This window comes from Moschus berezovskii, chromosome 8 (genome assembly GCF_049115385.1).
Source record: "Moschus berezovskii isolate FMDL1 chromosome 8, NW_MosBer_1.0, whole genome shotgun sequence".
Classification (NCBI taxonomy): Eukaryota; Metazoa; Chordata; class Mammalia; order Artiodactyla; family Moschidae; genus Moschus; species Moschus berezovskii.
This window is the reverse complement of record NC_142467.1, coordinates 75,113,300-75,138,620: the sequence shown is the minus strand read 5'-3', so window position 1 is coordinate 75,138,620 and position 25,321 is coordinate 75,113,300. Positions and strand designations below refer to the sequence as shown.

At 43.6% G+C, this 25,321-nt stretch overlaps 1 protein-coding gene across 4 annotated transcripts in view; it reads left to right on the top strand.

Moving 5' to 3' along the window:
• SEMA6A (semaphorin 6A) overlaps positions 1-25,321 on the top strand; it is a 133,368-nt gene that overhangs the window by 53,990 nt on the left and 54,057 nt on the right. For all 4 annotated transcript variants that reach the window (XM_088838763.1, XM_055431425.2, XM_055431422.2 and 1 more), the window contains exons 2-6: positions 12,502-12,639; positions 15,149-15,266; positions 19,959-20,019; positions 21,000-21,062; positions 21,775-21,876. In XM_088838763.1, coding sequence (XP_088694889.1) covers positions 12,540-12,639; positions 15,149-15,266; positions 19,959-20,019; positions 21,000-21,062; positions 21,775-21,876 — 444 coding nt within the window. In that variant the 5' untranslated portion in view covers positions 12,502-12,539. The remainder of the gene's footprint in view (positions 1-12,501; positions 12,640-15,148; positions 15,267-19,958; positions 20,020-20,999; positions 21,063-21,774; positions 21,877-25,321) is intronic.

Genomic DNA, 25,321 nt, shown 5'->3' with positions numbered 1-25,321 from the left:
CACCTGCAATGAGGGAGACCTGGGTTCGATCCCTGGATTGGGAAGATCCCCTGGAGAAGGAAAAGGCTACCCACTCCAGTATGCTGGCCTGGAGAATTCCATGGACTATACAGTCCATGGTGTCCCAAAGAGTCGGACACAACTGAGCGTTTAACTCAGAGAGGAAGGAGTATGGCACGGCCTGAGGTTGGCTGTTCAATGGGAGGAACGTCCTCACCAGGTGAGGGGCTCTGTGCCAGGTGAGCCTGTCACCTTCTGCTACTGCTGGATGTCACCACTCGCTCACGAGAGCCTTGGAGCCCATCTCTACCAAGATCAGCCCTGCTCTGTGAGTATCACTCATCTGTGCAAGCCTGCCCAGTCCCTGGTATGGCTGGGAGCCTGGAAGCCTGTCGTGATGAGCACAGAACAGAGGAAATTGAGACTAGATGACTCCGTCAGCAGTTCCTAATCTCTAAATTATTCTTGCAAGCAAAGTATAACAAGATACACAGTTTTTTCAAAAACTGAGATCAGATTGCATTTTTTAAATTCTGTGAGAATCTCACAGTACACCTAGGGATTATTAGAGAGCTCCATGAGTGGGTACGTGCGTGCTCAGTAGTCTGTGACCCTTTGTGACCCCATGGACTGTAGCCCACCAGGCTCCTCTGTCCATGGGATTCTCCGGGCAAGAATACTGGACTGGGTTGCCATTTCCCCCTCCAGGGGATCTTCCCGACCCAGGGATCGAATCCTCATCTACTGCATTGGCAGGTGGATTCTGCTCTAAAAGATCTCCTCCCCCGCCTCCCCTGCCATTTTTTCCATGTTTTTAAATCTCTTCAAGACAGAGGAATATAATTCTATAGTCTCTTTATCAAAACCTTTAAACAGATGTGCATCAGAAATTAAAAAATTTTTCAGATTTCAGAAAGGTAACTTGGGACATATCTCCCAGTGCAGGCAATATCTAGTAATCAACTTTCAGTGTTTCATCCTAAGAGAGACAGAGTGTCATGCCACTGGAGGTCAAGTTTTGTCACCAAATGAATAGGAAAAAAAAAAAAAAAAACCTCTTGATTTGGGGGGGGGGGCATTGTTATTGTTTTGTAATTGCAAATAAAGGATTGTATACCTGTATTTCAAACACTAATTTGCTTGTCTTTCTATATCCCACTGCCAAAATACTTAAACTGGATGCTGACCGCCTTCATCTCAGTGGACGGGATTTCAGATGGTTCTGTGCAGTGACCTTTAGGTCACCTATATAAGGAATCAAGTCACTAAGTGGTAGAGGCATTTAGACAAACTCATAATTTCCTGACTCTCAGTGACCTTAAGGAAGTGTATTTTCAGGATGTTTAGAAACAGTTCTTCATTTTGAAGGTGGGATTTCACATTAAAAACAAATGAACACTTTAGGGAGTGGGACTCACTGGAAAAGACTGATGCTGGGAAGGATTGGGGGCGGGAGGAGAAGAGAACGACAGAGAATGAGATGGCTGGATGGCATCACCGACTCGATGGACATGAGTGAACTCCAGGAGTTGGTGATGGACAGGGAGGCCTGGCGTGCTGTGATTCATGGGGTTGCAAAGAGTTGGACATGACTGAGTGACTGAACTGAACTGAACTGAAGTAGTAAATAGTGAACTGAACTGAAGTAGTAAATAGTGCTGTCTCAACCCCAATCCAAACTGATCCTGCCCTAAGTAAATCAAGCTGGACTAATGAGTCACCTTCATATGGGTAAAGAACATGAACAAAGCCAGTAAAGATATTTACTGAAAAGTGCAGCGATATCTACCAGATACCATAGTAAACTGAAATAGGTTTAAATGCATGGCTTTGCAATTTCCCTCTAGTTTAATGGGACATAAAGTGGACTATTTTTTCCTTTTCATAAATAAAATGAATTTCCTAAAGAATATAAGAAAATTATGGAAATTCAAGAGACAATGCTTCCATCTCATTTCTGTTCTGGATGTGTCTACACACAGAGAGACAAATGGATAGTCCACTGTGTATGGAGATTTCTACTGCTGATAAGTACTGGTCAGCAATATCATGCCATGTGATGGAACAGATCCTGAAATTATAGCAGGTCTAAAATCAGAAGCTTGTAGTCAGATATAAACTCTACTTTTGGCTTCCAGGGTACTGGGAAAGCATCAGAGCTCATTGAAAGAGACAAGAAATACGATGAAAGATGGCATGCAGTAAACATCAGAGAATCTATTTCAAAAGTTTAGTTTAAGGAAATGATTTTTACTCCCTGATCTTAAACGTCTTACCAAAAAAGCAGTAAGAATTTATAGGATTCTGTCAGTTTCAGTCTTTTGTGCTCAGCGATATTGTTATTTGGGACTGTTATTCGGAGCTCAAAAGGAGAAACTTTCAAGTTGTTCTTAATTCTATCTCATGTCTGCGGTGGACTTCCACTCCTAAATCGGGAATGATCACAATCCCTCAGCCACCTGAGCCTCAGAGTTACGGCTGGGAGATTCTGTTTTCTGAATTATACTGAGAGCAAACACAGGAGTAATTATAAGGGAGAATCATCTTGACAAAGGGCAGCCATTGCTCTGTTTTGATTTAAATCAGCTCAGCGTTTTGACAAAGGTTCATGGCAAACTCCAGTCAGTAATATCCTTCGTTTGTTCCCTTTAAAGTTACTCTGCAAATATCTTTCTAAGGGCTGGCCAAATTGCCTTCAATTTAGGCACGTTAGTTTTGCCCTCTTTCATTTTTAATGAAATCACAAATGAGTAGGAAACCAGGGAGAGTAATATGACAATAACTCACATACTCAGCACCTTGAAAGAATAAACACCAATATTCTCAGCTGTTCCCTCAGAGTTTCCCCCGACACCACTTTTTCTTCTTCTGTCATATTCTTAGAAGGAAAAAATAATCAGATGCCATCTTCTGAGCTACAGAAGAGCTACATTCTGAGCTACGTTCTTTAAACTGAACTTTGGGTGAAGTTTATAAAAAAAAAAATCCATTCATTACTTCAGACAAATATTTGAAATTCCTTAAGCAGAGAGTGAAATGGCCCCATTTGAAAGCATCTGAAAGTCTGATCCACATGGAATCACCCATTTCAATGCCCTGCTCTCCAGACGCCACCCTTCAACAGGAAATGTCCTCCGACCTGCCTCTCCTCTAACCCACACCATGCACGGTGAACAGTCGTGCATCCCGCCAAGGCTTTCTCCAAACAGAGGTCTCGCGGAGCATCCCGCCCACGTTCCCCTGCAACACCTGCACCCTCCAGATAGTATTCTCCCCAACAGAATTTTAATTTCTTTTGGAAAAATGATTGTCTAGGTGTTCTATTTTTGGACAATGATCTAGAACTGTCAGGCCCACCTACTGGGACAGCAAGGTCCTGAGGGGGCGAAGAGATCTAGTTTTTTCCATCTCTGGCTGAGACACAGCATCCAGCACAGAGCCTGGTTCCTGGCAGAAAGCTGGGAACCAGTAAGAGGGAGAGCAAGTGATGGAAGTAATGAACATCAGGCAGAAAGCCAAGGAGGAATGAATGAGCCTTGGCTTCCTTTCCAAAAGCCACGTGACATAGGGACAGAGCTCAGGGCTGGCGTCCGGAGTCCTCAATGGCTGATCAGCATTGCCACTTCTCAGCTGCACTGCTGCTGCTGCTGCTGCTAAGTCACTTCAGTCGTGTCCGACTCTGTGTGACCCCATAGACGGAAGCCCACCAGGCTCCCCCGTCCCTGGGATTCTCCAGGCAAGAACACTGGAGTGGGTTGCCATTTCCTTCTCCAATGTGTGAAAGTGAAAAGTGAAGTCGCTCAGTCGTGTCCGACCCCCAGCGACCCCAAGGACTGCAGCCTACCAGGCTCCTCCATCCATGGGATTTTCTAGGCAAGAGTACTGGAGTGGCTTGCCATTGCCTTCTCCATCTCAGCTGCACTACATTTGCCAAAATGATCTCACTTCTCAGGGCCTCAGTTTCCTCAACAGCAAAACAAGCAGGTATCTGTTCCTATCTCTGGAGCAGATGTTTGAGGGCAGCAATATTACAAAAGTCGAGAAGCACGGAGATGGCAGGAAGCTAGGCTGTGATGTGGGTAAACATGGTTGGGATGGTGGCAGCTTTCTGAGATCAAGGGAATTTGCCACAGTCTTTTCTGCGTAGATTGCCAAGATCATGCCTGTAACTGCGGAGCCCTAACGAGTCATGAGACTGTATCTGAAACAGCCAAGAAAAGTGCATTAAATGCCTCGTCTCAAGCATTGATGGGGTGGGGAGAGCCTTGGTAGAAAGGAAAAAAATGATCATAACAAAGACTTTATCACCTGAAAGACCAGACTTGCCTTCTCCAAAGTATCATAGGTTTACAACCAACCTTTTTCTAAAAAAAAAAAAATTTTTTTTCTAAAAGGACTTCTGAATTCACAGCTGTTTTCCTGCTCCTTTGGGACAGTGGTTTCAGATCTAAAATAGGACACCTATTAAACACAGTCGATATTTATTACTGTACTCCACTGAATGCCATCATCCTTCTCCAAAATGTGTAAAGTTCAGTCTGTGCCACTTCCTTTTCCCCTGACATGGGAGCATTTATGTCTCTGTTAATGGCTGAGAAGAGGCGGAGAAAAAGATCAGATGCTTTGCTTGAAGGCTAGAGCTGTTTTTCTCATGTGCATAAAACTTATGTCTTCAGGCAGCATCACCCAGCAGGTGGCCAACGTGACCTGCGAAGACCGCGTGCAGTAGACATTTCAGCCAGACCAGCAGGCCCCAGTTGTTCCTACCTCCAGGTGGGAGGGGCTCTTCCGTGGCCATCCCTATCATGCTGCAGCCCTGGGAACAGGGAGGCCCAGGCCAGGGAAGGACACCTGCTGTTTAAACGCTCCTTGAATCTTGAACTGTCCCCCGGTATAGGAATAACCTGCAATCTCCAGCATTCAGCAAACTGGATTTTCTGCACTAACATCCACTCCCCACCTTTTCTCTGAGCAGAGGCTCCCTACTTGGACTTGAAGGGTGTCCAAATCTATTTATCCGCTCAGCTCCTGAAACAGGCAGCTTTGTTTCCACCCTCCATCACAGACAATGTTCTCCATGATGTATTTATTTTAAAACATCACTCTTGAGAGGGCTGCCAGCAAGGCAAGTGGTTCTACTTAACACAGAGGTGTCACGAGCTCATGTATACCTCTTAAAACTGTGGTCGAGAAGCATCTGAATCTTTCTACCACCTTCAGCCTGCAATCACCCGGCCGTAAAGTAAAATGAGCCTTTGCATGCCTACATGCTTGCAAGCGACTGTGTACTCCTTTTATAGTTGTTTTTTGTGTTTTTTTTTTACTGAAGCCATTAGGGACTTTCAGCCACTCTGTCCACCTGAGCACAGATGTATCAACCTATATCCAACTATGATCATTAAGTGCCGTTTCCATTTATGCCAGCCTCTCTTTCCAGCCTTCCTTCTGTTCCCCTTCCTTTGACAAGCTAGGAAGGACATCCACTTTGGCATCACATAACCCTGGCTCAACCCAGGTGGTGCTAATGGTAAAGAATTCACCTGCCAGTGCAGAAGATGCAAGAGACACAGGTTTGATCCCTGGGTGGGGAAGATCCCCTGGAGGAGGAAATGGCACCCCGCTCCAGTATTCTTGCCTGGAAAGTCCCACAGACAGAGAAGCCTGGCGGGCTACAGTCCATGGGATCACAGAGTCGGACATGACTGAGTGACCATGCGTGAGCCCTGGCTGGGTTTCCTGGGCTTCCCCTTTTACTGATGCGCTGTAAGTATTGACTGGACCTGTTACGTATCTTTTGTGAGCCTCAGTTTCCTTGTCTGCATGATGGAGAGGATATGGCCTGTCTCTCTGGATTGCTGTGATATTTAAATAAAACAACATACATGTGTCTCACACATAGAAGGAGCTCAATAAACTTCCACTTCAACCCCACTCTTTCACCAGTGGCCACACCAATGTTTTCCTTTGCACCTGTGAGAGTGCTGTGATTCACATTTTTGAAATCACACAGCATGAGCTGTGCCATGTGAGACAGACTCTCCCTCCAGAGAGGAAGCTTAGGGGCTGGAAGGAGGATGGGAGGGATGGAGGAAAGGAGAAGGAGGAGAGAACTGCTTCTCCCACTGAAGACATAGAACTCCAGCTGTTAATCTGGGAATTCAAAGAATCCCAAGAAAAGCTATTACAAGGCAATTTTTAGTATCTCAACTGAAGAATGAGCAGATGTTTGTGGAGGGCTACCATTTTTTTACGCTCATTATCTCACAGTCTTGAGAAGCGATTTTAGCCACTTTCGTGATGAGAAATCGAAAGCTCAGAGATCTGCAGCATCTCTCCAGAGGTCCCAACTCATGAGTGGAGCAAAGGCATTCAAGTCCTGTGTTCCTGCCCTCTGCTCCCACTGCCTCCCTATATTATTAACCATCATTTCAAGGAAAAGCTTTTACACCAGTTTCACTTCAGATTTTTTCAAGATAGTCATGTTGTAAAGACAAAGATGAAGAGGTCAGAAAGCTGGGCAATAAAAATGAAAATGTCATCCTTAGAGAAAAACCTGACTAAACTCCAAGTGTGACTCAATAGTAACAAGAGCGATCTTCTCAACCAGGTCAGAACCAGCTACGGGCCTTGAACTCTGTCCTGATGTTGACAGTAGGCAGCGTCACAGTTCTTTTGCCCCAGCCTGAGGAGCTTCCCACAGTTGGTGTGTTGTCTACTGCAGTCCTCAGTGAGCAAAGTTGAAGAGAGCCTGTTCCATTCCTCCCATTTGCCACATACAGAACCAGTGACACAATATGACCCCTTGAGTTTCCAAACCATATGCAATTTAGGGGCAATCAGGAAAGGGTACTGGCTTCCCCGGTAACTCAGCTGGTAAAGAATCCGCCTGCAATGCAGGAGACCCCAGTGCAATTCCTGGGTCGGAAAGATCCCCTGCAGAAGGGAAAGGCTACCCACCCCAGTATTCTGGCCTGGAGAATTCCATGGACTATGTAGTCCATGGGGTCTCAAAGAATCGAACATGACGGAGTGATTTTCACTTTCAGGAAAGAATACAGAAAAAACCCCGCCCTATTCTCTTTGGAAAGAGCATCTGCTAGGTGCATGGAGTTTGTTCTGTTCCCACCTCTGTGGTCATCTCAGAGGGGGGCTAACACAATCAGTCCCAGAGCCCAACTGCATCTCCGCTGTCTGGAGCCCCAGTGCCCACTCTGCCTGGACCCCTACTCCTCCCATTCCAGCCCCACACCTCCAGAAGGTGTCCGTGGCCTTGCAGCATCCCAGTTCAGGGTCACTCCATGTACTGTCCTCCCAAATCACTGTCACGTACTGGCAGAATCACCTAGAATGTAATTGCTCTGGTCTCAGAGCTCAGAGCAGTTTTGATAGGCCATTATATTTTATATCCCTTCTTTGTATAGGTGAGGAAGGTAGGCGTCAGCACGGCTATGAGACTTACCCAGAGTCACAACTTCCATCTATTAATGATGGCATGGATTAATGATTACCTTTTAAACTTCCTATGACATTAGTAGAAAATGTGTTTTTAAAAAGAAACGTTAGCAAATGCTTTTCCTCACAGGATAAAAAAAAAAGGGCTACTACCATCATTTCCTCTTTATTTCTAGGCTACATTTAAGAGTTATCAAGAGAATTTTGTATTTGCAAGTTTCCAGGTAAATTATTTTCTCATATTACCACTTACTATTAAAATGTTCACTGGGTACCAACATTCTGGAAGAATGGTTATAACAAATCAGATGCAAGCTGTATCCATACAGCCAAGTCCAAGTACAGTGCTACAGCTGAACACATAGATGGTACGTGGAACGGCCCACTTGGGTCTTTAAAAACAGCAATACCCATTGACTTGCATCTATCAACAATAACTGGGGTTTCTATTTAGCCTCCCCCGACCCTTGTCATACAGAAGTCATTGTGTCAGTAAAAGCATGAAGTAAAGGGGATGTCACAAGAACCAGAAATGGTTATGAAGTCAAAGAATGAGGTCACAAGTGGTCACATCTTCCTTCTTATTAATCCGGTTAATTTCAGAAGCACCACATAACTGGGAAGCCATGACAAGCCCACCCAGCCAGAGAATTGCTCACACTTTGCCCAATACTAGTTCCAATCCTCTACCCACTACTCCCCAAATCCTGCCCCAGAAAATTCTGCTTGGGCTCACAAACTTGTAGGACTTGGACAAACTGACTCACAGAGAAGAAAAACACTAAATTAGTTGCCAACATTTAGAAACAAAAAAATAGGAGATTTAACATACAACTCTAGATTTCTGGCTTCTTAAAAGAAAAAATCAGAGAACTGGATTTGTGGGCCAACACTGCACCAGGCTAGCACTCTGGAGCTGCGTGGCTGCTGTCCACAGGAGAGGGGCCAGCCCTCCCCCAGTGGAAACATTCCCACCATTGTCTTAGGAACATCTTTTTTATCCATTAACTTCGTCTTTCCAGTGAATTTTGTGGGTTAGAAAAGTGTTGGAATATCATGTTTTAGGGATGGTCTATTTTACAGGGGTCATTTCTCTTCGGGCTAAGAATAAGGGAAGGCTGAGATGATGTAGATGTAAAATTCAGGTGTAATAAGCTTTTTTTTAATTTTTATTGGAGGCTAATTATTTTACAATATTATATTGGTTGGTTTTGCCATACATTAATATGAATCCACCCCGGGTGTACATGAGTTCTCCCTCTCGAACCCCCCTCCCACCTCCCTCCTCCCCTTATCCTCCCTCTGGGTCATCCCCGCATACCAGCCCCGAGCATCCTGTAACATGCATCAACCCTGAACTGGTGATTCGTTTCACATATGATAATATACATGTTTCAATGCCATTCTCCCAAATCATCCCACCCTCACCCTCTCCCACAGAGTCCCAAAGACTGTTCTATACATCTGTGTCTCTTCTGCTGTCTCGTATACAGGGTTATCATTTGCATCTTTCTAAATTCCATATATGCATTAGTATATTGTATTGGTGTTTTTCTTTCTGGCTTACTTCACTCTGTATAATAAGCTCTAGTTTCATCCACCTCATTAGAACTGGTTCAAATGCATTCTTTTTAATGGCTGAGTAATACTCCATTATGTATATGTACCAAAGCTTTCTTATCCATTCGTCTGCAGATGGACATCTAAGGTTGCTTCCATGTCCTGGCTATTATAAACAGTGCTGCGATGAACATTGGAGTACATGTGTCTCTTTCAATTCTGGTTTCCTCGGTGTGTATGCCCAGGAGTGCGATTGCTGGATCATATGGCAGTTCTATTTCCAGTTTTTTGAGGAATCTCCACACTGTTCTCCATAGTGGCTGTACTAGTTTGCATTCCCACCAACAGTGTAAGAGGGTTCCCTTCTCTCCACACCCTCTCCAGCTAAGCTTATTTTTGAAGTAAATGTTTTTGTTTAGAATCCTCATATAGATAGTCTTCCCAGGATCTAATTTTCTGGGTAGCTGATTAAGTCTAAGTCATTTTCAGCCTATACAAGCACAGTCGCAAAGAGGGACATTGACAAGAGTCTACAGATGCCTATAAATATGCTATATGTTGTTGCTGTTTAGTTGCTCAGTGGTGTCTGACTCTTTGCAACCCCATGGACTGTAGCCCACCAGGCTCCTCTGTCCATGGGATTTCCCAGGAAGGAATACTGGAGTGGGTTGCCATTTCCTTCTCCAGGGGATCTTCCTGATTCAGGGATCAAACCCATGTCTCCTGCTTGGCAGGTGGATTCTCTACCACTGTGCCACCTGGGAAGCACCATGCTACACGTTACAGAGTTTCCAGATCACTTAAACAACCCCAGCTAGCTCAAGATGTTGAAAAGCAGTGGAAAGTTCTTATTTGTTTTCATTCCCCTGGGCTAGTACAAGTCTGTGTGCTGTGGTCTTAGCAGGGAGACTCAGCCCGTGTTCAGCAAGATAGAAACTGACAACGTGATTGAATTGGGATCTCTCCACAAAGTCACTGTTTCAACAGGAAAATATATTGTCTACTTATTTACAAGGGTTAGAGCCCAAAGTTGTGTACGAAGGGAATGATACATCAAAACCTTAGCTGACGAAAATTATAAAGCATTCACGTGGACTGGCCAAGATTAACCAGGACTGCCAGAACACTTTCACCCATATGATGTACATGTTAAAAACCTGATGATATGATGAGAGGAAGACACATAAAACAGATATTTTTCCTGGCATAGAGCCCTCCTGTAAACCTGGAGATATTTAAATAACCCATCTCAACCATGATCGGGGCAAGGCGTAAGGATTGGGAAAAAAAAGCCACTGGATTGCATAAGAGATTTCCTCTTCATGCGTTGCTCTTCCTGCCAGCATCTGGGTTTGAGAGTGTTGCATCAATCCATGCAATCGTTAAGATGGAAAAAATTAAAACTGGGAGATAGATTAAAATAGTGGGACTTCGTCTCATTAGCTGGAGGACATCTGTAGAAAGATGGATGTAATCGTGGGAGGATACAGACTCCTTTGTCATGTCAAGAAAAGTTAATCTTTAAAAGGATCCAGATATTCTCAAAGATTTCTAAAGGAATGAGAATTGGTTGTTGAGTCTCCATTATTCTTCCGCGGCGTGCTGCAAACTCTCAGAGGTGAAGGCTTCTGTACAATACTAAGATATTGCTCTTGAGCCCTTGGTAAAGGCTGCCACTTCCTCTTACCCGAAAACTTTCTGATTGGGGTCTGCTTTATGTCTTACTTACTCCTGTGATTGACTTCTCCTCCTTAATGTTAAACTGAAGAGAAGCCCTGACAAGCCAAATCAGGGCATCTCAGAGCTTCCCTTTGGGTTTAGAGTCTCCAGAAGAGGAAGAACTGGCAAATGAATGAATGGCTAGAGCAATACTTTTCACCTGTCTGTAAATACACATTTGCATCTCTGGGTAACGGACTGCCCTGTGAACAAGTAATTATTTAAAGTTTAATTTTAACCTACACATCAGAAATGGAGATATGGAGTGGCTTAGGCTTTTCTCTCAACCTCTCTCCCTCTTTGATTTTCAAGGTAAGGCAAATTAATTAATGTGCACTTTTCGATTGAACAAATGATTAAAACCCAGCTGTGTGTGTGAAATTATCAGTTGCGATGCAACACTTGGGGTTTGTTAATGCTTTTTTTGGCACGGAGAAGAGACACACAGGTATCTAATATTAAGTGTGTTCCAAAAAATGTCAGTTAGCAGTTTGCTTGCCAAATTAACTTTCAAAGACATGTAAGTTGCTAAGTTTGACTTTATTACACCCAAATCTTAAATGATTGATGAACGACTGTGAAATAACTTTGTTCAAAAAAGACAATCTTTGGCAGGCTACTTCAAAGACTTTACGAAGATAAAAAGATATCCCCATTTTACATTAATTTCCCTGATAGATCAACAGTTATTTGAAATATGCCTGAGAATTATGCAATATGTTCTGTCTTACGGCTTTCCTTTCACTGTATCCAGCAGCCCCACATGGGAGTGTTTCTACTTCTAATGATTTACGAGATTTTTTTTCTACACATAAAGAGCATCTTTAAGAAAATGCAGATGGGTAGAACAGTATATCTGGCATTTTTATTCACTACCATTTCACCACATGGCAGTATCTGACACTAAAATATATAAAAATAGGGTTTTTTCAAAGTCAACAATACTATTCAAGATGTGGTTTCAGATGCTGCCTGTAACATTCTCCACAGAGTCTGAAAGGATCCATTTCTTTCTTTTTAAACATAGGTTGTGTGATTTTATTTATGTCTAAGGTCACTATGGAATTACTGTAGAATTACATAACCAGGAGTGAAAATCTCAACTAGGGGTCAAGGAGTCAAGGGGGTAATGGAAATCATTGAACTGGGCCAGTACAGGTGACGGGGGTCAGGTGGGGTGGTGGTTTTTGTGGCTGAGAGCATAATGCTTGAAGGAAACTGTCATTTAGGTCAGTATGTCAGATATTCTGATTTTTCTAAAGAAGGGTAGAAACCTTCTAATTTTTCAATATTGGGGAACTATTTCAAAATTCTGAAAGATCCCAGGCTGGCCACACAAAACATGTCTGGGGATGACATGCTGCTCTAAACCTACTGAGAAGGAAAAAAATAAAAACTATTTACCTTAAAAGGGGGAAAAAAGCATTCTCAATTATGCACATTTTTTCAGAACATCATTTCGTGATTGTGAAATAGTCAACACATAATGACCTCACAATGGCTCAGGGCAAAAGAACCAAGACTCTGAGTCACTGATTTGGGAGAAATTTTGCAAAAGGGCTCCTATGCATGAGGGAGGAGGGTGCAATGGGTGATAAGACACAGGTTCCTTCTGCAAAATACTGTCACACTTGTATCCACAATGAGAAAGATAGAACACAGAGGCCCCTTTCTCTAAAATTTATCTTCAAGGCCATTTGATTTTATGGGGTGGAATAAAACTGACTTGCAAAAAAAAAGAATAAAAATCCCTTCTTTGCTCTTTGGCAGGGTGAAGTAGAGAAGTCAAGTCTCCCCGCTGAACTACTATGAGGTCAGAAGCCTTGCTGCTATATTTCACACTGCTACACTGTGCTGGGGCTGCTTTCCCAGAAGATTCTGAGCCAATCAGTATCTCGCATGGCAACTGTAAGTATCCACCTCTCGCTCACTCTCTCCCGCTGTGGGCACTTGTGCCTGCGTCAACCGGCAAAACACACACATTAAACATTTCATAGAAAAGGAGACTTGTTAGTCACTTAAACTTGTGTGGATGGCATGCATGTGGGCATGCCAAGTTGCTTCAGTCGTGTCCAACTCTTTGCGACCCCATGGACTGTAGCCCGCCAGGCTCCTCCGTCCATGGGATTCTTCAGGCAAGAATACTGGAGTGGCTTGCCATGCCCTCCTCCAGGGGATCTTCCCCACCCAGGGAGCACCACCTGGGAAGGTGGCTAATTCAAGTCTAGTCAAACTGGTGGGATGACTGTTAATATGACTCCAATAAACAAGGCTATGGGGACACAGTTGTGTGAGGATTTGAAACATCCCTCAGTACCTCCAGTAAAGTGTCAGTTACTACAAGGAGGCTATGATCACGCCTTGAAACCAGCTTTGGGAGAACATCACGGTCTTCTGGATGTTGCCAGGACTGCACATTTTCATAGGGTAACTAATGCAGAGGCATTGTTACAACAGAAAAGAAGTCTGAGACAAAAATTAACTTTTGTTTAGACTCAGAAGTATATCACTGCAAGACTTAAAGTGATTCTGAATTCACAGTGGACCTATTTTAACTGTTCATAACTTTCTTTTGATCTCTGCTTCAATATCAAGGGTAGAAAGCACCATGATGTAAAGGTCAGTTGACGCCTCAAAAGAGGATAATTCTGCCTGCGTGTGGAATGAAACAGACAATTAGCTACTTTTTTTCCTTTTCTCCAAAAGATGAAATATTTTATCACGGTAAAGGGGAACACATTTTACCCAAATATCTATCTTCACAGTAGTTATCCTCAAACATTGAATGAACCAGTAAAAAGGTATTTGACAGTAATATTAGGATACTAACGCCGTCTACCCAGCTTTCTGCTGGACGGTCTAGGTTGTAAAAAGAAGTAATTTTACATGAAGGTGAGGTGGCAAGGCTTTACGGCTCTAATTAAGAACAAAAGTTAGGGTATGACTAAGGACCAAACTGTTTGAAATCATCATTCTTGAAGTGGCGTGCGTGCGTACCAAGTCACCTCAATCATGTCCAACTCTTTTGTGACCCCATGGACTGTAGCCCACCACGCTCCTCTGTCCATGGCGATTCTCCAGGCAAGAACACCGGAGTGGCTTGCCATTTCCTTCCTCCACCTAACTCAAGGTACTAAACCTTAATAAGTGTTTATCTCCACTTGAAATAAGTATTCTATCTTCGGTGCCCCTATGCAGAAGAGACCCCAGGGAAAAAATTAATAAATAAATAAGAAAGAGACCCCAAATATGCTGCTGAAAACCATACTTCAGTGGACACTCAAATCTTTGACAGGACAGAGACAGGAATTAATTGTTTTAGCGACTTCCTTGATGAATGGATGGATAAAATTTCAGAGCAGTGGAAGGGAAAGTACAAGATAATCCCATACCAAGCATGGTTGAGAGTAAGATATACTGATGCTCTAAGAGTGAGTCAGACTCAGAGGCTACAGGGGTTTAAGGTGTGTGGGTCGGAGCATTAATCTATGAATGGATTTTGAGTCATTATTTATATTCCTCTCACCCCCCAAAACAGCTGCCTTTTAAATGTGACTCATCTTTGTCCCCCCTTAGTTTCTCTGAAGGACTGCCAGTGCTTTGGAGATCCTAGGTTTAAAGGCCGAGAGATTTTTGAGATGTAGGTATTTCCAAAGGTCAGGTATTATTACAAATTGCCTATTCTCCTCTGAGGAGAACTGCAGAAAAGGAGAAATATGCTCGCTGACTCTCCAGGTCAGGGAAAATTCCAGATCACCCGACTGGCTACACTCAGTTTGACCCTGTCCTGTCAAAGCCCCCATTTCTGTGAGATTAGCCAATTGCTTAACTTGAGAGTGAACTTCCCACAGTTCCTAGAATGCCAGCCGACCTAGCGGAGCTGCCTTCAATAGTAGATTATTCCAGCTGGACGCCTGTGGAGACTGTATTTTCCTTCTGGCTCCTGGACGAGGGCTCTTGCCTCCAGACCACATTGCCTTTGTGGTGATTGATGGGAAGGCTGCTTTGAAATAGTTTTGTCCGGAGACAAGATCTTTGGCAGACTGCCCCTCGGGCTTAGCACTCTAAAGAAGATGAAAAGAAAACTGGGAAAGAAAAGAGCACCTTCATGTAAAGGGTTCACTGGCAAGTTTAACCCCCCCAGAAAGAGGGACAAGTCAGAAAGAGTGACACTCAGAAATCTAAGCCCAGGCTTATTAGCATCAGGAAATGAAACTGTAACTCGATTATCCTTAAAGAGCGCTTTTCTATCACAACATTTCCTAAAATAACAGACCTGGGTGGAAATGGAAAATGGTGGCATGGTTGGACTTCAGTCTAGTTTTGTTCTGTGGCCACCCCCTGCCCCCCGCCCCGGCCCTGTCAATTCTTGGCTTGATTTCCTCTTCCCTCTCTTGCCCATGTCCTTTTTTCACAGATACAAAACAGTATCCGGTGTTTGTGGGCCACAAGCCAGGACGGAACACCACGCAGAGGCACAGGCTGGACATCCAGATGATTGTGATCATGAACAGAACCCTCTACATTGCTGCCAGGTGAGCCCCCTGTTCCCCGTGTTGGCCTTTGGAGCATCCAGCGGTCCTAATACCTAAATGCGCACACTCTGCCTCATAGTCAAGACCCTGACATTCCCAAAGGGAGTGTTACTTCATTTAAAGGCTACTTTCATTTGTCAAGCAACCATTCTTTCAAGATTTTCTGGGTCCTTTTAACTTGATGATGTGGATTTGGATAGAAATAATTGCATATTTTGGAGTTTAAACTCAAATAATCCACTGTTTATCTTGAACAGTGTGTATTACATATAAATGTGTATACACACATACAGTATACACAGATATTCACTCAAGCATAGGGTAAAGTGTTCTCTCCTTGATACTTGCTAAATTAAGTTGAATGTGTCAACATGTATCAAATTAAGTTGAATGTATCTGTGGGTAGGTGTGTGTTAAACCTGTATTTTTGCCAATAATATATAGTATATATTATTACTTTAGCAGAATGGCAGCAGCCACCCAGTAGAAGTTTTTGATAGGGATCCAGTGCAGAAAATACTCATCCACTGGGGAAATGTTATTCAAGCAGACCATGTCTTAAGGATGAATGGCCTGGTAAGAATACTCCCCAGACAGGTATCATATGGATTTAGGTTTTGTTTCAACTCTACTCTTAACTTACCTGGACCACAACTTCTCTGGCTGTTCAGTGTCCTCTGTCAAATAAGAGACTAGAGCATATTGTCTTAATGGTGTCCCTTGGGATTCTAAAAATACATGATCCCCCATTGGGGACAGAGGTTGTGGCTTATTCAAAATATTTCTAAACAAATGGCAACAAGGAGCACTATCTTGTGGAGTCCACTGGGGTATAACCTGGGTCTAGACTGATGAATTGTTTTACACTGGAAAGGAGAAATAGAGATTATGTTTATAGTACCTGTCTGGCTGTGAGCACAAGTAAAGTAAATAACAATAGTGCTGGATTCCTTCAAAGCACTTAGATGTTCTGAAAATACAAGCTATACAATGTAAAGTAAAAAAAAAACAACAACACTGGCTAGATTAAAATATCCTATGAGTACCCTACATTTTGGTCACAGGGAGCACTTTCTAAAAATTCTACTTCACAAACACTTAGTACATACTTGTTGTATGTGCTATATAAATTGCAAATATAGTTGTAAGTTCTTTATAAATGTTAATTCATTCAATCCTGGGGCAAAAAAAACAAAACAAAACAACCCTTTGAGTTAGAGCTATTATCATCCCCATGTATACCAGGAGGGAACCAAGGTATACAAAGGTGGGATGACTGGGTCAGAATGACCCGGGCAGGATTTGAACTGGAGCAGCCTTTCTCTCAGAGAAGGCAATGGCAAGCCACTCCAGTACTCTTGCCTAGAAAATCCCATGGACGGAGGAGCCTGGTAGGCTGCAGTCCATGGGGTCACTACGAGTCAGACATGACCGAGTGACTTCACTTTCACTTTTCACTTTCACACATTGGAGAAGGAAACGGCAACCCACTCCAGTGTTCTTGCCTGGAGAATCCCAGGGACGGGGAGCCTGGTGGGCTGCTGTCTATGGGGTCACACAGAGTCGGACACGACTGAAGTGACTCAGCAGCAGCAGCAGCCTTTCTCTAGAGTCTAGGCCACTACTCTCTGTGCTCTGCAGCCTACTGGGCCATTGAAGGCCTGCTTGTCCTGCTTCAGTTCAGTTCAGTCGCTCAGTCGCGTCCGACTCTTTGCGACCCCATGAATCACAGCACGCCAGGCCTCCCTGTCCATCACCAACTCCCGGAGTTCACTCAAACTCATGTCCATCGAGTCGGTGATGCCATCCAGCCATCTCATTCTCTGTTGTCCCCTTCTCCTCCCGCCCCCAATCCCTCCCAGCATCAGAGTCTTTTCCAGTGAGTCAACTGGTCGCATGAGGTGGCCAAAGTATTGGAGTTTCAGCTTTAGCATCAGTCCTTCCAATGAACACCCAGGATTTTAATAACCTTCTAATAGCTGTTCCCCAAGAACAGTAGCCACTGTGGGTATTCATTAAAAACATTCCAATGAGTCCCCAGTAACCACCTCTCTGGGAGAGTATTAGCTACCTCTTAAATACCATTTTCAGTTTCTTAAATGTAACAGGGATGGAAGATTACATTTGTACCCAGTTAGCTAAAGGCTGGTCAAAAATGATAAAACATTGTATCTGTGAGAAATAGGCTGACTCAAGAATCTTCTATGAATTGTTCACTTTGCAACCCAGGCTTTAGGGGGAAAAGAAACATAACCAATACCGGATGACTTGAACTTGGCTGTGAAACAGTCCAGGGGGCACAGGAGTTAGGTGCTGTGCAGACTTCAAAGTGATCAATATTACACCTTGTTAAAACCAAGACTGTTTCATCCTAACTCCTGACCCCAAGAAAAGGAGAAAGGAAAGAAGGGAAAAAAGGAGAAACACATTCACTTTTGTAACACTAAGACAGACTCATCTTTGGTTAAAGGTCAAATCTGTTAACAGATTTGATATGTTGATTTTCACTTTGTGCAGTCATTTCCCTGGAGTATGCACCCCTGGAAAAATTCCTAAATGATTTCTGTGGTTTGCATATTTAGGGTCTCTCCTTTCTCTTTAATTTCACATTTCCCAACAGAGCCCCAAGTGATCCACATTCCCAGGCAGCCACTAACATGATTTAAAGTGAAATCCTTCCCCAGACACAAGTCATGCCAACATAGTTCAGTAGTGCTCACTGGAGAGGGGAAGAGGAAGTCCTAGGATTAAGTCAGTTTGTATTCAAGTACCTGAATTCAGTAAGAGCAGCCTACGAACCTGGGATGCCCCCACAGTGCTGGGGAAGAACCCCTGACCCTTGATCTGTGGTTTAGCACAAAGCATCGTTCTGTGTGCTGGGCAATGTGATCTCTTGGAGACTAAAAAATACTGCCACTGTCCAAAGGAGATTTCATTCATAGAATTTTGATTTTTAAAAGACTCCCCAGTTCTTATAGACAATGGGTGTCAGCTATCAGAAGCCATGTCCCCAACCAGAACCCAAGGACTAAGTGAAGCTTGATGAGCAACGCCCCTTTTCAGTTCTGCTTTATTATTATCCATTTTGTAAATTCTTTTTTTGTTGTTTAATCTCTGAACTGCTAATTAACATAAACAGGCCGTGCCAAAGGGGTAGGGGGAGTGGCAATCAAGAGCTTTCTGAGGAATTGCCAGTGCATATTAATCAGTTGTTAATTTACAGTTCATACTTTCAGCTCCTACTTAAAGTTTTGAGGAGAGGCAAGGCCAGAAAAAATCTCGAGTCATCTCAAAGCTGATACCAAAGTAATAGGCAATTCCACTCCAATAATGAACCTGACCCACAGCACCGCCAATAAAGTCAAACAAGCAATAAAGGAATGCCATAAAACTGCCTCAGAATTAAAGGGCAGAGCAGTTCTGGCACCCTACTGGAGTCTGAAGAACTTTTCAATTCAGCAATTTACAAAACAGGCTCCTCTCTCTCTCTCTCCCTCACTACTTTTACACACACACACACTCACACACACTCACAAGGGCAAGGGAATTTTATAGGCCAACTGCCTTACCCCCTCCTTTTGTTTTCATAGGAGAAAGCCTGTTTTTATTTCTGTTTTTCTCTGTTGCTCTTTTCCTAAAAGTAGTAGCAAACAGATTTCCAAAGAACTGGGGGGCGGAAATGGAAGTGAATCCTGACAGCAGATAATTCCTTTCTTTTTTCTTTCTTCCCTCTCCCCTTTCCCTTTCTTTTAAGTAATGAGGCGCCCCGAAAGTCTGCATGGGAGCCTTGAGGTCTTGCTTTAAAGCTGTGGCTAATTTTCCAGCCCCAGGACTTCCTGCATTTTAGAAAAAGTCAATGTTATTTCAAGGGAAAACGAGCTGGTTTGCTTTCCCCCACTAGCCCCCATCTCGTCAGTTGAATGTAGCGCTTTTCTTTCCTTTTCTTCTGAATTCCAGACAAAAACGCCCTTGTACTCAGCTCACACAGAAGGGGATGTTTAAATATAGCCCCACACCTGAGCTACTCATTCTGTTTCTCCCCCTTCCAAGGGGAGATTGGCAGCAAATCATAAAGACAACCAAGTTCTCAGCAAAACAGGAAGGTGAGCAGAAGCAAGAAATGTAAACTTTAGCTCAAGTACATCTTAACCTTAATTGACCATCACTGTGTGAAAAAGAGTGGCTTCTGGAAATAATTTCACCTTTATCGTCTTCCGTCTTGTCAATCAAATCATCAAAGCTAAAGCTGAAAATATGTTTCCGAAAAAGTGATGGAGATAGACATTAGCTTTTTGTTAGCTCTCTTGATGAACAACTCTAGCATGTTGAATACCAAGTGAAAGGGCGTGCGAACCCATCTGTGAGCTAGTTTGGAAGCCTGTTTAACTTTCAGACATCTCCCACCTAAACTACATACGTACTTACATACAGATGTTATTGTTACAGGATGCGAGAGACTACTGGAAAGTTTTCATAAAAGGTGGCAAGATGCCATGATTTCTCTGAAGGTGCTGAATGTGATCCTGAAGCATCTCTTAGAAGCTGAACCCTCCCCTTCTTGCCCTCGGATCTTATTTTTAATAACATGGATGTGGATTTATCTGCCTTAAATGAGACACGGACTCATTCAGGAGAAAACACACTGCCTTGACTCTTGCGTTTAACATTGTCTTAATTCTTCTTTGTTTATAGGGACCATATTTATACTGTTGACATAGACACCTCACACACAGAAGAAATTTATTGTAGCAAAGTAAGTAGTTTTAAAACCTTCTTTCAGAAATGAAGGATCTTAGGATGGTTCTTAGAGAGAATATGTATTTTAAATGCATTGATTGAGATGACATGGCTTAGAATAATTGGGAACGTTTTATGAAATTCTAATTTGGGGATGAGTCAGGGCTTAATGTGAAATGGTTATGTACTTCATATTTTATTCATCAATTACGTGCATATAAACACATTGGAATTTTAGGTAATTCCTAAATTCTTTGGATAAAATACTGGATGTTTGTCCAGGAAAAGATCAGTTTCCATACGTAAACTTTTGTCCCACAAGTGTTTCACTGTTATGTTTCCATATCTTGCAATATTAAGTTTGACTTACCAGTTGTGGTTCAGGAATTTGATCATTATCCATTTTAGACAGATATAAAATATAATCTACGCTTTCTTATAACTCCACATGGAGGTATTTTAAGTTAATAAAGTCTGCCCCAGAAGTAGATGATCCCTTCAGCACATGAATTTATGTGAAGGAGTGTAACCTGAATTAAATCTTTGTCCACCTCAAGTGAATGTCCCCTTTATGTTTAAGAAAATGACTTCCATATTTTAAGGAAAAGGCCTGCTTTATGGAAACTGATTTATCAAGTGAAAGGAAAGGGCAAGGACATGTATTTTATCAAAATGAGCATAATTTAGCAAGTTAATGTGGATATTTTATGTGAAATTTCTACACTGTTGTTTATTCTTCTTTCCTTTCTCCTTCATCTTTTTCTCAAAGAGAAGAAGATCATTTTGTAGTCTAATGAATAGATAGGGGTTCAAAATTAAATGAACATTTCCATTTCTAATCTTTTGTTGTTATGGTGAATTAATCACAGAGAAAGGGTGTGGAAAGCTTTCAATAAATATATGTTCAGCTTCTAGTCTCCCCCAGGGAACTCTTACTTCTAAAATCAAATGCAACAACCTCTGGGCTCTAATTGATTTCTTTCTCGATCCCTGCAGAAACTGACATGGAAATCTAGACAGGCTGATGTCGACACATGCAGAATGAAGGGAAAACATAAGGTAGGCAATTCTCATTTCTTCTGCAGCTGCCACTTTGGGTTAAGCTCTTGACTGTTATCTCCAGCCGCAGACCGTGATGTGGAATGGCTCATGCTAGTCCCTTTTCCCCCAGTAATTGCTTCTTCCATCAACTTATTGAAGGCTTTAATTTGCAAAAAACAGTTTGCTTTTAATGTGATGAAACAGTATGACAGCTGCTAGGGCTGCATCATGAACAATTTAGGGGGCACCAGGGACTGTGGACCCCAAACTGGCTTGTGCTGACTCTTCTGAGCACACTTGTTGGGAGCGTACCTCGTGGTCCACAGCCCTCAGAAAGTCTGCAGGAGAGCCCAGAAAGGCTGCCGCAGACATAATGGGTCTGTGCCTTCCGTCACAGAACAACATAAAAACACACTTCAGCTGGGAACCTCGTGTATCAAGGGACTCTGGAGCCTCTGGCATTAAAATGCATGTGATGGGATGCTGCTGCGTCCTGGCTTGCCTTCCTTTGGTGGCACAAACACACACCTCCTGTTCTTACTTACTGTTGAAAAGCAGTTGTTACTGTCAGCGGCATCTTGGGGGTAAAAACACGAGGAGGAGCCGGGCCTTTTCACAGGAGAACTCCCCAGCCCCCTGCATTTTCACCTTGATCTCAGCACATCATGGCCCACGGTTGAATGGGTTTCTACCCTGAACTGGACACCCAAAAGTTTGAACTGTTTTTCAGGATGAATGTCACAACTTTATTAAAGTTCTGCTGAAGAAAAACGATGACACTTTGTTCGTCTGTGGAACTAATGCCTTCAACCCTTCCTGCAGAAACTATAAGGTAAATGTTGTTTTGTCTGTTGGAACCACACAGCCCGGAGGTATTTCATAATTTACTGCGATTGTGCCCGCAGTCACCTATGAGGGTTAATTCAACACCACCTGGGTTCCTCTTGCTTGTTCCACTTAATGTAGTGCTCCACATGACTGATCCTGAGCAGGCTTCTAAGCTTCCTGTTTGTTCAGGATTGATTGACGTGGCTTTAAAGAGCCGACCCGGCAAAGTACGTTTCTGTTAAGACCCTATTCTCTATTGTTCAGAATGTCAGCCTGTGTGCCCTATAGACCATGTGGGTTTCTTCTCTCTCCCTTTCTCCTTTTCCCTCCTACCCCACCATCTCCTCTCTGAGCACAAAAACACACTTATACTGTGAACAATTTCTATTTTAAAAGGGATCTCAAAAGCATGCCATTGGAAACTGTAGACATTCCTCTAGGTAAGATTTTCAAGACCCAGGAATTTAATTCCATTCAGAACTCAGCTTACTTGACCAGGGTCTGACTTATCTTGGCCTTCATGCAAAGAGGAAAAAGATTAACCCTTGCAGCATTAATAAATCAAGCTAGTTCATCTGATAATGGTGTCACTGAAGGAATAGAGGCAAAAATGACCTGAGGCCTTGACCCCAGATCTTTATCTTTCCTTGTCCCTCTTCCTGCAGTAGTCTCTTGTTCAGCAAATATGTAGAGTTTCTCCCACGACTAGGAATTGACACTGCAAAGACAGATAGGAGGCGTCCATTCTTAGTGAAATCAGTCAGGGAGAAGAAAACGTCAATCCACGGGTTTGCTGCCATGGTGGCATAATACAGAGCATGATGGAAGCATCGCAGAAAAGTGCTTACTTCAGCCTGAGGAGTCAGGGAAAGCTTCCAGAAGGAGGTGGACAACCCCTCTCCTCGAGTGTTCCCTCCTGTTATCCGGACATATGGAACAAGAACACCCCAGCCCAGGAGCCACCCGAGCATCTGTGATTGCCCAGAACCTGACATAGTGTCTCCAAACAGGTGTTCAGTTCATTTTTTGTGGGGTAAACAGTGAATGAGATAATGCCTAACTTCAGTCTTAAAGAAGAAGTAACCAAATGAAGGGAGCGGGGCATTCCGGGTAAGAGAACAGCATGAACAAAGGCACAGAATAAGAAACCGTCTACTGAGCTTGAGAAATTTCATTTGGTTCCAAAGTGCTGGACCGTGAAGTGACAAGTGACAATAAACAAGAGTCTGCAGAGGTAGGTGACCCCAGGGATGAAGGGAAGAGAAGAGATTCAGGAAATACAGAAGTGATAAAAACCAGGAGGATTTATGTTGTTGTTGTTGTTGTATGGCAGAAACCAACACAGCACTGTAAGGCAATTATCCTCCTATAAAAAAAAAAAGGAGGATTTACTAATTAATAAGAAGCACAGGATAAAGAGAGAGAGGAGTTAAGAACTACTGTGAGACTATCTCCTGGTTGGGTGGATGGGGCAGCCATCAGTTTGGACAGGGAGGACAGAAGAGCGGTGGGGTGGTGAGAACTCATCATTTTGCTTATGATGAGTGTGCCTGGCACCATGGATGGCAGTGCCTACAGGACATGAATAGAGATCTCCAACAAAAAGGTGGACGGCTTAGCCTTGATTTAGGGAGAGACACGGGGATGTCTAGATTTGGGTTTCACCAGCATAAAGTAAAACCTTAGCGGGTATGAAGGATGAGAAAAGAAATGATGGGCTGCTGTCAGGACCAGAGGGCTCACCAGCCTGGGCTGGACAGTTTTGAAAGACTTTGCCTTAGCACAGACAGAGGGAGAATCTATTTGACCCTCATGCTCATCTTCCACGTATGTTTGGAGACGGGCACCAGCAGGGCCAGCATCAGAGGGAGGCAAGGGAGGCACTCCGATCCGGTGCAACGTGTGAGGGCGCACCGGAAACAGTTCAGTATGGGGCTTCCCGGGGCTCAGAGGTGAGCAGTCTGCCTTGCAGTGCAAGAGACATGGGCCCAATCCCTGGTGCAGGAAGACCCCACGTGCTGTGGAGCAACCGTGTGCCACCACTACTGAGCCCATGAGCCGCAACAAGAGAAGCCACTGCAGCGAGACGTGCACACCGCAACTAGAGACCACCCCCTCCCCGGCTCTGAGTAAATAGAGAAAGCCCACTTGCAGCAACTGGGACCCACCAGAGCCAATAAATGAGTAAATAAATCTTTTAAAAATTTAGTAATCAAGATACATGATATTTTCAATGTAGTATTTTTATAAGTCTAAACTAATGCCCAAAAGAAGACTCTTGAGAGTCCCTTGGACGCAAGGAGTTCCAACCAGTCCATTCTAAAGGAGATCAATCCTGGGTGTTCATTGGAAGGACTGAGGCTAAAGCTGAGACTCCAGTACTTTGGCCACCTCGTACGACGAGTTGACTCACTGGAAAAGAGTCTGATGCTGGGAGGGATTGGGGGTGGGAGGAGACGGGGACGACAGAGAATGAGATGGCTGGATGGCATCACCGACTCTGTGGACATGAGTTTGAGTGAACTCCGTGAGTTGGTGATGGACAGGGAGGCCTGGCGTGCTGTGATTCATGGGGTCGCGGAGAGTCAGACACGACTGAGTGACTGAACTGAACTGAACTGACTGAATGCCCAAAATGTGAAAGTGTTAGTCACTCAGTTGTGTCTGACTCTTTGCAACTTCATGGACTGTAGCCCACCAGCCTCCTCTGTCCATGGAATTCTCCAGGCAAGAATACTGGAGTAGGCAGCCATTCCCTTCTCCAGCAGATCTTCCCAACCCAGGGATCGAACCCGGGTCTCCTGCTTTGCAAGCAGATTCTTTACCATCTGAGCCACCAGGGAAGCAGAGGATGAGATGGTTGGATGGCATCACCGACTCAATGAACATGAGTTTGAGCAAACTCCAGGAGATGGTGAAAGACAGGGAAGCCTAGCATGCTGCAGTCCATGGGGTCACAAAGTTGGACATGACTTAACGACTGAACAACAATGCAAAAAAATACTATCACTAGATATTAAAATTTCACATAATGACAGGAGCTAATTCAGATGGTAAAAGGCAGCCCGTCAAGTCAGACATTCAGCCAGTAACGGTATACTGGAGCTCTGACTTTAATTCTGCCACTTAATATTCCATCCTTGTGTGTCATTGTTTAGGACTCATTAAGATGAATGCTTCCAACAAATCCGAAAGAATTCCCTAGCTGGAGACCTATCTCCTATGACAAATTACAGGTTTCCTTGGCACTGTGTTACCCAGCCTGCAAGGGATACAGCTCCTTCTTCCCGCACGTGTTCCATTCCCCAGGGTGCTCCACCTCTAAGAGGTGCCTTCACCTCCCCCTTGTTCTAGACACACCTGCTGAGACATGTTCCAGGAGCCCAGGGCCTCTCAAGAACAACAGACAGGATATACCTAGCATGGAGAATGTCAGTGAGAATTCTTGG